The sequence below is a fragment of the Limulus polyphemus genome, unplaced genomic scaffold (assembly GCF_000517525.1).
Source record: "Limulus polyphemus unplaced genomic scaffold, Limulus_polyphemus-2.1.2 Scaffold110, whole genome shotgun sequence".
Lineage (NCBI taxonomy): Eukaryota > Metazoa > Arthropoda > Merostomata > Xiphosura > Limulidae > Limulus > Limulus polyphemus.
This window is the reverse complement of record NW_013665720.1, coordinates 1,080,501-1,092,385: the sequence shown is the minus strand read 5'-3', so window position 1 is coordinate 1,092,385 and position 11,885 is coordinate 1,080,501. Positions and strand designations below refer to the sequence as shown.

The 11,885-nt window shown below is 32.3% G+C and overlaps 1 protein-coding gene across 1 annotated transcript in view; it reads right to left on the bottom strand.

The window, feature by feature from the left end:
• The window catches only part of LOC106471143 (thyroid adenoma-associated protein homolog), a 239,364-nt gene that overhangs the window by 18,386 nt on the left and 209,093 nt on the right, over window positions 1–11,885 (bottom strand). The window contains exons 12-14 of the mRNA XM_022400645.1: window positions 8,004–8,057; window positions 5,460–5,500; window positions 1,239–1,314 (exon numbers count right to left, since the gene is read on the bottom strand). Of these exons, the coding sequence (XP_022256353.1) occupies window positions 1,239–1,314; window positions 5,460–5,500; window positions 8,004–8,057 (171 nt within the window). The remainder of the gene's footprint in view (window positions 1–1,238; window positions 1,315–5,459; window positions 5,501–8,003; window positions 8,058–11,885) is intronic.

The following is an 11,885-nucleotide window of genomic DNA, read 5'->3' as shown; positions in this document are numbered from 1 at the left end:
CAGTTTTATACCAAACTTATTGAGATAAGTTCATGAAATAGTAGTTCAATAAAATTTTGAATGCAAATCAACAAATGATATGATATGACCTTTCACCTATAACCTGTATCAAAAGGATTAATGGATGTGTGTACAGAAATAATAGACAACTGTACTCTCTTCTCTAAAGAGAGGAAGATCTGCACTAAACAAGTCTGATCCAAAAAAAAACGTTAGAGAATCAAACACTATATGCTTATCTAGACAAAGTCAAATCTCCCTTACTGAATTAGTTACCCAAATCACTTGGTCACTCTCATTAATAAAAATAAAGAAGACATAGATTTAGGTATTTCTAAACTTTTAGTTGGCTAAAGTGACTAGAAAATTTACTAGTGTAACCTCAGAGGAACTCTCCAGCCACACAATACGTGGGAAGGCCCAAATATACCATATTATGAAGTTTTTACAATCAGTGGAACTTTTTATTTTAATTTTTGAGGGGTATATTTTTATGGCTGCAGAAAATGCTTTTATTATTTATGAATTTATGTTCTTTGAAACTTTTTAAGATGCATAGACTTATATGAGGTCTAAACATGGAAACCTGTGGATCACAGAAGAGTCCCATGTCTGATGTATCTGTGCATTTTATTTTTTTAAATTTATGTTGCAGTTAGCTATCATTCTGTTCAGTTATATTTAGTTTTGTATAATTTTCAGTTTATTTTTCTTTTTAGAATTTCTAGGGTTTATTAGTGGACCTGCCATGCATAATAAAATATTCTAGAAAAAATGTTGATGATATTGTTTGTTAAAAGCAGGCATCTATGCTAAATCGACTACACCTAGAATGATGAAAAAAGTAGTGGGAGGAATGCACTGTCAATTTTGACCTTAAAGGTCATTTTCAAGGTTACAAAGGTCAAGTGGAGTCAGAATGATTATATTCTGAATTCACATAGATGTATATACTTTGCACCATCATTAACTTAAATGATGATTTAAACATGTACTAAGTTTCTTATCAACAATAGATTAAGAAGCACCTAGATGTGGGATGGGGCTAGACTACATGCATCCATCTTTGACATTAGTTCTGTTGCATATTAAATTTTGTTCTCTAATGAATCACTATAAAATACAATGTACAAAAACTATATTTTGGAGGCAATTTTGATTTATGTCTAACACTGTAGAAAAGGGATGTCTAAAAAATGCTAGAAGTTTTGAAATAACCAGAAACTTTGTTAACTTACCAAATTGATGTCATTATATAGTTCAAGACCAAGTACACCTGAGAAGATAAATGTCATGTTCCATTCATCGTCACTACTAAAAATAAAATAAAAAAAATATTTATCTTTTCTATGATAATAAGAAAGTTCAGAAACAATTATTGACTAATTTATTTTTCTAAATTAATGATATATATCCCAAACACTGCGAAAAAGCACAGAGGAATTTGATAGATATATGTCTACTACAGTATTTGGTATCCATAAAATGTTTTTTTTTCGTTAATTGCCATTTCACCAGATATCTGAAAGCTGGATAGTTTTATTTTTTTAGGTTTATGATTTCTCAATACAAAAGTAAGAAAAAGGTCTATATTTTAAGGTTTATAAAGGATGTAGTTTGAGGCAATAAATAATAGATTTTGTTTCATTTGTATTTAATGTTTTCTTCATTCCACTTTTACAATTTCCTCACCAACACACTTGGTCACATAAAAATAGAGTATAAATTAAAATATATAAATACCTGTATATAAATTATTTAACTATTAAGTACTGTTAATGCAAAAGATAACAATATAAACATAATATTTGATATATTTTCCTTACAATTTTCAGACTTCCCAGCCATAAAAAAAAATTAGGGGAGAATATAGGGCAATTTTAAAATTTTTAGAGAGGATTTAAAGTCTCCCACTGGGACAGTGGTATGTTTACAGACTTACTATGCTTAAATCTGGGGTTTGATTTCTCAGAGTGGACAGAGTACAGATAGCTTATTGTGTGGCTTTGTACTAAAATAATCAAAGGATTTAAAAAGAAAAAAAGAAATTTAGGTCTACTGGATATGTTGAATTTAGCACAGTATATGTAAAGAGACTGAGTCTGTAGTGTGAATTTATTTATACATGGTACATCACATTTCACATTAACTCTTTCAGTATGAGGTTCGATCCCTGGGACCAACCTTGTAACCATTTTGTGCTTGTTATAGTTTTCATGCTATAACTTTTAAATTTGGGAGATTACCAGTAAACATTACAATGCTTACATACGCAAAATATAATTTTTTTTCATTAATTCTTAAGGTTTGTAAAGCAATGTTTTTCTCATGCCTTTTTTCTTTTTCATGTTGCCTATCCAACATTCAAAGCAATTTTCATTTTAAGATTAAATTTACTTTTACACATCAGAAAAATTTGAAATTTCACATGCAAAATCTTTATAATGTCCAGATAGTTATCAAATGTTTCTTAAGGAAAAAACTTTATATTTTATCTGTTATTTTCAGTCATGAATCTCTGTATGGGTTCCGTAGATTTGAACGATCTCGTAACCACCATAAAAAATTAGGAAATAAATATAAATTATGCCTCTTGTGTTCTAGAATGATTACAAATTATAACACGAAAACATAAATGTTTAGACTAAATAGCTTAAATCTCATAAGGTTATACATTTATATATATTTACTATTTTTATTATATTGACCTTTCAGCCATACCTGGCTAACAATACAGAAGTCACAACAACGCAGCACATGTGCACTCATGTTACCATATCCAATAATATAAAACTGACCTTTAGTCTTTAAAAAGTGACCTGTCTGGGCTGTGTTTCAGTAGACGAGTATTTTGTAAAATACAGTCACATTTCAATTATTATACATTATATATTGTTACGTCTGTGTTCGTTTGTTAATTTTTCGTATAATTTCTTTCGGACGAAACTTTAGCGACACAAGTCCTGTCTTAAATAAAACTAGTTTATTCTTTCTCAATTAAACTTTGCAATACACTTAATTTCCACAGTCACTTTAACTTAAACACACGCTATAATTCACAACGATTCATGCACTTTAGTACCACGCTTGACTCAACTGTCCATCTCTGTCTGTCTGCAATTATCTATCTATATATATCTGCCATCACTTCTTGCCGGTCTTATATATATGAAATAGAGGGCATGTGGAGAACACTTGAGGCTTCACAAACAGACATGAACTTTCTAGAATCTTATGACGTGTTACTAGCTTCACGTGACTTCCGCTGTTGTAACAATACTAAACTGTAAAAAAGTTTTAACTTTATCTTTATGATGTTTAGCACATTTAAACATAAGTTTGGTTTAACTTTATTTGAAGTCTTGAAAAGTGTGAATTATATTTTATATAGTATTATTACAACTGAGAGTCTTTGAATTATTTGAAAAATGTATATCAACCCTTCCATTATGGGTTGGGTGAAATCCATTCAGCTTGTAACCATGAAAGTATCCATGAGAGTAATTATACTTAAATTTTGATAATGTATGCATATATTTACAAAATTTTGCAGTTTATTGGTAAACAGTAAAAGGTTTTTGTACATAAAATGTAAGGTTTTTAAAGTAAGTATTAAGATTTTTTAAATAAAGATTCACTTATAAACCTTTTTTTTTTCAGAATGTTGACTATCCAACATGCAGAGCAATTTTAATTTTAAAATTAAAAATACTTTAATGCATTAGAAAATTTTCAAATTTCACATGCAAAATCTTTATAATCTCTAGATTATTATTATTTTTTTTTGTAGAAAAAACATTATATTTTATTTATTATTTTTGCTACTGTATTTGTGTAAGGTTTGGTTTGATTTGACCGATTTCTTAACTTCAATAGAAAATTATGAAAAAAATATATAAATTATGCTTTTTTCGTTCTAGAATGACTACAAATTATAACATGAAATACAAGCTTTTATATATATTTATTATTTTTATTATATTGACTTTTCAGCTGTGCCTGGCTAACAATACAGAAGTTACAATGAATCGACGCACATGCTCTTGTGTCACCATATCAAATAATATATAACTGACCTGTCTTGGCTGTGTTTTAGTGGGCCAATATTTTGTAAAATACAGCCATATTTCAATTATTATCTCTGTACAAGTTTGGTAGATTTGACCAATCTTGCAACAAGCATAAAAAATTAGGAAATAAATATAAATTATGACTCTTTCATTCTAGAATGAACACAGATTATAACGTGAAAACATAAATGTTTAGACAAAATAGCTTAAATTTCATAACATTATACATTTATATATATTTATTATTTTTATTATATTGACCTTTCAGCCGTGCCTGGCTAACAATATAGAAGTTAGAATGATGCGGCTCACATGCACATAAAACGGACCTTTAGTCTACAGTCAAATTTCAATTATTATACATAATATATGTATATAGATTATTGCTATTTAGAAATAAGTTCTTAAATTAATTTTTCTTAAAACATAGAACAGTAACCAAAGAAGTAAAGCAAACAATTATCTCTTCTAGTTACGACCTTTGTTCTCATTTGCCGCTTGTCGTAGGTTGCTAAGCCTTATCAAATTTTCCATGCGGGGGATGTGAAAAGAAATTTTTTTTAAGGTTTTATATATACATTTTAAACAACCAAAAAATTCATGAATTACTATTTCAATACAATAGAATTCTACCATAATTTATCAAGCTTAGTAACTAAGCTGTATCTGGGTCTAAAAAAATATGAAAGTTCGAGCTCACTTACCTCATCATTTGAAATCTTGTGTGAAAAGAACAAAATTAGCCCAATAATATGTCAAAATGACTGAGAAAACCTCTAGAGGGATATTCTGAAGTTTGGATTGGTTATTCATGTCACACATAGAAGTAAGTGTACATAATGGACCATTTTCAAAAATGGAAAGGGGTGGGCAGGGGCCACTGTGTTTGATTCAGTATAGGAGCGATATGTTAGCAAACAGAAAAGATAAAAGGTTCTTATTTTAAATTCTAGCTTCTAAATATCAGTAGTTTGAGTTCCTAGTTCATATAAAACTGTAGGTTTTGTAGTTTGACATCACAAACATCTAATTTGAACCAGTGCTGCATTCAACATACCATGTGACATACAAACATCGATGTTTAGCTGTTTTTTTAATATTTACTTTTAAATGAAGAAATTAATTAACATATAATACTAAAATTTGATTGATAATCTACAATTATACTTAGTAGTATAAATAGTAGTTCAATAAAATTTCGAATGCAATTCAACAAACACAATGACATGGCCTTTGACACGTGACCATTGCGATAGGGTTAACTGAAGTTTCTTTAATAAAGTAAATATCCATCAAGAAGACTGATAAAGCATGCCACACACTACTAGTCTCTCCTACAATACAAAAAATAAATAAATTTTATCAAATGCTCTATAATATCTGACTTACCATTTTTCTGTTGTTAGTTTATCCCAAATACATTGCATTTTCTGAAAACAACAGGAGAAACTATTTACTATGTGTGCATTTGATAAATCATAAAATTGTTAACAGTTTTAGAAACAAACTTTGAATATAAAATGCCATAATGAAGTTCTTTTTTAAAAACAGGATCACCATGGTAAAGCAAAACAATATGTTAAATTTTCAGGTGTTTCAAAATTTATACATTCCATCATCAGTGATCTAAAGTAATCACTAAAGTAAAGTAATCTACATAAGTAATATATACACATAAAATAACATTCATTACCAATTTTAACAGGGATAAAAAGTATACAAAATATAAAGAGGAGAAGAAATAATTAAAATCTTATAAAGGATAAAAAAAACAATTTAATAAAATGTAATATTCAAAACAAAGAGAACTGACAGCAACTGAGGTTATTATTTAGGCTTGGATGTTCATTTGAGACACATAGACTTTCTTTGACCAGAAGATTGTAGTCTGATGATCCTAATGTTAGAATTTTGAAGCTATCAGTAGATAAAAGGTGTTTTCTAATTTCACAGTACATTCCCCATTCACACAAACTTAACCCTCTGTAATTATATTAAAAAAATAATAATAACTTGTTGATTAGTACTAGTGTGTCCATTCAAAGCAATTAAGTAACAAAAAAAATGTAAGATCCATGCTGAATTGCATTTAAAATGTGATAGTGTAAATGAAATTAAATAAAACATCAAAAAAAAATTCTTTCACATGAGCCACCTTCCCCAAATAAGAAGAAACTTCTTGAGCATAAAATAAAGAGAGAACATAACCTAACCAACCTGACCACAAAACCTGAGATAAATGAATAAGTTGGTCAGAATAGCACGAAGCCATGGAGGCTTCACAAGCCAACCTAAATAGGCAGCTTATGATAAACAGCCATTTGAGTAATGTGAACAGATTCTTCCTGAGACAGGGCCAAACACCTCTGCAATCCTTTTCTGAGAAAGACTCAGAACCATTTTTATCTCAGTGAAATCTTGAACAAAGTCTTTGAGAAGAAAAAAGGTAGTCAGAACCCAAGAGAGAGAGAGAGAGAGCAGAAAGATATTGGAATATGAGAGACAGTCTAGTCAAAGACAGACTGAAAATCCCAGCATCTTACTAAACAAAAAAGAAGAGGAAAGATCCTAGGTGCATGAAGAACTCAGAACATTCCCCACCTATTTGGAAGGGGGAGAGACAGGAAGAGGTCACATGTGTGTATGGAGCCTAAGTGCTCTAACTTAGAAGAAGCAAACCAATGAACAAACTGTAAATCCCAAATAAAAGTAAAACCAGAATGCATAAGAATTCTAAAAAATCAGACACCAGAAGGGCATCTAGTAAACAAAGAAAGCTGTCAAAGCTCATGCAGAAGCCTGCTAGCATGATGAAGTAGCTCATGTCCCTATTTGAAAAGGGACACTCACTAAACAGTATCCCTCAAAATAGAAGCAACTAGCAATTTGTGCAAATACAACAAAACATGCTGGCCTAGTAGATCCCAAGCATACAAAAACCTGGTTACACAGTAGTAAGGTTACAGATAAATGCAACAATGCAAGTCTATTCTCAGAAAAGGTCTTAGGCTATTAATAAAGGACTTTGAATTTTAACTGGGCTTTAGACTAAGAACCCAGACTAAAAAGGCATTAAATATCGACAAAGTGTGTCCAGAAAGTGAAAGACAACAACAATTTTTTAATTCAATTTAAGTCTCAAAAGCTTGAAAGGCAAAATAATCATAGGAAGGGAGCCCAGTATAAGCTTTCTACTATGAGAAAATTGAGAGAGGTTGAACCCCAGAAGATAAATTAGTTAGAAAATCATCTTTCAAAGTACAAAAAATAAGGCTCAAGGTGTAAAGGAGAACAAACTTCAACTCACCAGATCAGCTGGGGGAAAGAAAGGAATGTTCTTAGTAGCACCCAAAGAAAGTTCAAAGGGTTTCTTGCTAAATATGAAGCAAAATTAAGGGAAAGAGCACCATTATCTTCAAACTCAACAAGAACACTGGAGAAATGACAACAAGAATGCTTACTGAAAGAGAAGGTGCTGCAGATACAAATTCTAAAGTATCATTGGAAGAATACAGAAAGGAAAATGAATAATCAAATATTAATTCAAAACAAAACTTAAAAAGAAGATTCAAAACAGCCACTAATAAACAACACACACTTAAGACTGCAAGACCACACAGAAATGCTTTCAAAAATGGAACAATGATCTTGGGTAGCAAGTATTTGCTGGTTATATCCTGAGCAAGTACTCATGAGAAGAACTAGACTATTGGATGAAGGAAGACTTCATTATTAAAGATATTAAATCACACTATGTAAAATGGGTGTTAAGTTTTGTTGTTGAATTTTGTTATACTTATACATGCCACTCAGTATATTAGAATAACATTTGAGTTTACCAATTTTTCTTCTGGAATTTTGGTTAGGCTGTAATCAGTTTAGCTGTGGTAGCAATACTATAAAATGTTTTAGAAAGAACAATGGAAACAATACCTGAATAGGAAGAATACTCCAACTGGTTTGAAGACATGTCATGACATTGAAAGCCTATGCAAAAAGAATTTGATCAGTAAACTTAAAGATATACATTTTTAGGATATGTTATATTCCCTTTATTGTTGTTTTTAAGAAACACCATTTTTTTTCTTAATTACTTATGTTCTTTATCGACCATTTCTTGATTTTCAAAACCTCTTATATTCTATTCTTTGTCATTAAGTATTACTTATGTTATAAATGCCACTTACATTAACCCGATGACCACAGGCTACTAACTTTCTGAGTAGCCAACACAAGTCTTGCTATATTTCATTCCAACAATAAAACTAGTGAGTGAAATTGTTTGAGACTTCATAAGAACTTTCATAAATGCATGTAGTTTAAGAAACATAAAGTCTGTTACTTTTCATAAATTTAGTTTTTTTCATTATGATCTTTAATATCTTGGGAAATTACATTAGGAAATGGTATTTATAAGAAATGATTACGATATTTATATTTGTTCCAGATTTGAACTTATTACTTTTTATGTTTTAGTACATTATGTTAAAATCAATAAAAACTTATCATCCATAAAATGCAAATTTTATTTATTTTAAATTTTTTAATAATCACGAACTCTCTTTATGGTTTCAAGTAATATACAAGACCTGAAAATAATATTTGTAAGTAAACCTAAACAATAAACAAGTATTTTTTATTCTTAAATAGGATTTCATGTTTATATATGTACATAAAAACATTTAACTTTTGTTTCATAAATCTAATTTTATTTCAAATTTATGTTTATGTTTCATTGCAGCTGTACTTTCATTTTTTGTGCCAAATATATCATGAGGTTAGCAGCGTGAATTTTGTACATCTGCCGTAAACTATCATGCCTGTTGGTGGTCACTCTTGTTCAGTCCAGCACAGGTGCATTTGAACATTACTGTAGATATGATAGTAAGAAAGCTTTTCGGTACTTGAATATTATTTCTTTGAACTTTCAAACAAGTTTATTTCAACATATGTCCATGTATGTTGTTTCACTACACAGACAAAACTAATTGCCACTACTAGTGAGTGGTAATAGCTTATAGTACAGGTGGTTTGAATAACACTGCCTGACCCTAGTTACATGATACATCCTGTTACACAAATTACCAAACAATACAGACACCATAAATTACAAAGAAAATAACTTCATAGTACTTAAAAGATTAGTCTGGTCACATTCCTCTCATTATAGGCACGATTTATGTTGGAATTCGAAACTTAAGCCCTTCAGTGTATTGACATCCCAACTGTGAGAATGTCACAGCTTCACCTGTATTATTCAGACAAATGTGTTTAGTCTGTTTCACAACCAACATATGGGCTTTATTGTTGTCAACTTGTACACTGAGTTTAACACATATATAAAAGACTCTTACAGGAATAAAAACTTAATTTACCAACAGAACCCACACATCAATGCATCCTCTATCCTGGTACTGTATATAAGCACCTCATTCAGATAATCTTATAATTTTTTCGAGACTGACTCAATCTCAGTATCTAACACTGGCTTTTAGTGGGGAGGAAGGGTGGGAGAGTGTCAATGGAGGTAAGTATTATTGGAAATACATTTTTGACTTAAGAAAATGATAAATTCCAAAATGTACTTACCTCCATTCACATTTATAGCTAGAATCCCACATTCATAAAGTGGGGGGGACAGTGAGGGCATTATCCATACAGAAAGCATCTGCATAGATCATGGGTGTGTCAATAGAAGATTGGCACCCTAGTGGGGGAACCACATTATATCCAGAGCAGGCATGCTCTTCACCCTGAATGTAATTCCTCTATTGTGGATGGAATTGTACATGAGTGATCATCACTATAGGCCAGCCCCAACCAGATAGCCGAGGTTCCACTACTCGGGGTTGGAATTATGGGTCTTGGTCTCTATATCCCACATTGGTGGCTAGGGCAACAATTGGACCACGTCATTATATATATAGAAATACTTATGAATGGATCCCAACCTGCAGCCATAAAGTGATGCATTCTAAGCCACCAGAATCCTGACAAGAAAGTAAGCAACATTGGAGTGGACAAACCTTCTCCACTTGAAGAAGCCTGAAAGGCAACAGAATGACGGGATCGTGTATGTTGAACTCAACCAAAGAAAACAGAGCTCATCCGGTCTGGAATTATGAACATTCATCCTCACTCCCCAACTGTGTAGGCAAGGTACATTCCACTTGCTCCCAGAATTATGGGGAGGACATGGAACAAGACGCTCACTGAGCATGACAATGATCAAAATCTGATCAATCATAGAAGTGAGAAATAGCGATCAGATGAATCGGTGAAAAGGATTAATCCCCTTCCCTGTCTGAGTGTCTTGGGTAAGAAGAACTGGTCTGTGGAGAAACAGTGCAAACTGCTCCTACCGGCTATGTTTGAAGGTTAGCAGCAATGAAAAACACACCTTCAGGTAGAGGTAATACATGGCATATGAGAATTAGGACACAAATAGATGTAGAGAAAGGGCATGTATTGTAATCTTAATATATCAGATCGGTAACTGGAATGTTTGTTTGGGACAAAGGACCCCAATAAACCTGAGGAAACCAGAGAGTACTAGAATATTTAGTTGCTAGTATCGAAAGGTAGTCGATAAGGCCACTTATACAGGGCAAACATGAAAGGTGCAAAAGTCAAAGAGCCAGGTCAAAAAATGAGTTATGGTTGGCACTTCTGATCGAAGTGGATTCAACCTTCTCTCAGTACAGTATTGCTGATATATGTGTGCCATTTCTGTTGAAAAATGTCCTTTGCAGGACAAAACACACACACAAAAAAAGAGACAAATATATGCCAACCTTTATTTTAAACCCTGATGCTGTGCAAAAGACTGCATAACCTGTATGCCTGAAGCTGGAGCTTCTGGATAGCCAGGTGAACCCTGTCAAATCATACCCGCCTCCACAGATATGGCTTAAGAAGAAGTGGACAGACTTGAAGGAACTGCAGAAACTAGGGTGTAGCCAACAATCAGGTGCTATCAACAGGTCCCAACAATGGGTTGGAAAAAAACACAGTTAGTACCTTGGGTAACAGATGCATTGCAGGGAAGGCCTAAAATAGTAATCCTGTTCCATCCTCATGGAATGCATCCATTGCCAAAGCCCAAAGGTGAGATATTGGAGAACAAATTGCCAGTAGTTGGGTGTTTCAATGAGAGCTAAACCAACAGAACCTTGTGATGTAGCATCTATTTTGTTGAGATAATCTGTTTGGGTTGAGAAAATCAATATGCTACTGCAGTCATCACCTGTGGAACTAGGCAAGCTAGTAGAATGATAAGATAGAAGAGGAAATCTGAGAAAGAAGGTCCAAGATTTGAAAACAAGGAGCCATGGACCAAGTGCCTCTCAATGAGAAACACAAGACACCATCATGTAATTGTTAGATTGAAGGCTGATAATTTTCCTCATAATAAGCCCAGACCATGAGGCCTTGCCTTTCGAAGAAAAAAAGAGGATTAAAACAATAATTAGGGAAGCCTTGTCTTCCCTGTGTAGATCCTCAAATTCTTGACTGTTAGTACATGCACCCCAATCCCTGAAACGAGGATTTCATGAAAAGATGGAGCTTTGGATGAGGGGTTGATATAGGAACCCATATCTTAGTAGCATACCAACTTAACAACACTTCAATATAGAAGAATGATCTTGACTAAGGAAAATGGGGAAGTCAGTGAATTGATGTTTATGATCCCTTGGTTGCATAAAGACCATGAAAAGTATCACTTGTGCACTAATCCAAAGGCATAAGGGATTTTAGTGAGCTCACATTCCCAAAATAAAAATACCATCAGTGCACTGGGAGAAGGACAGTTGA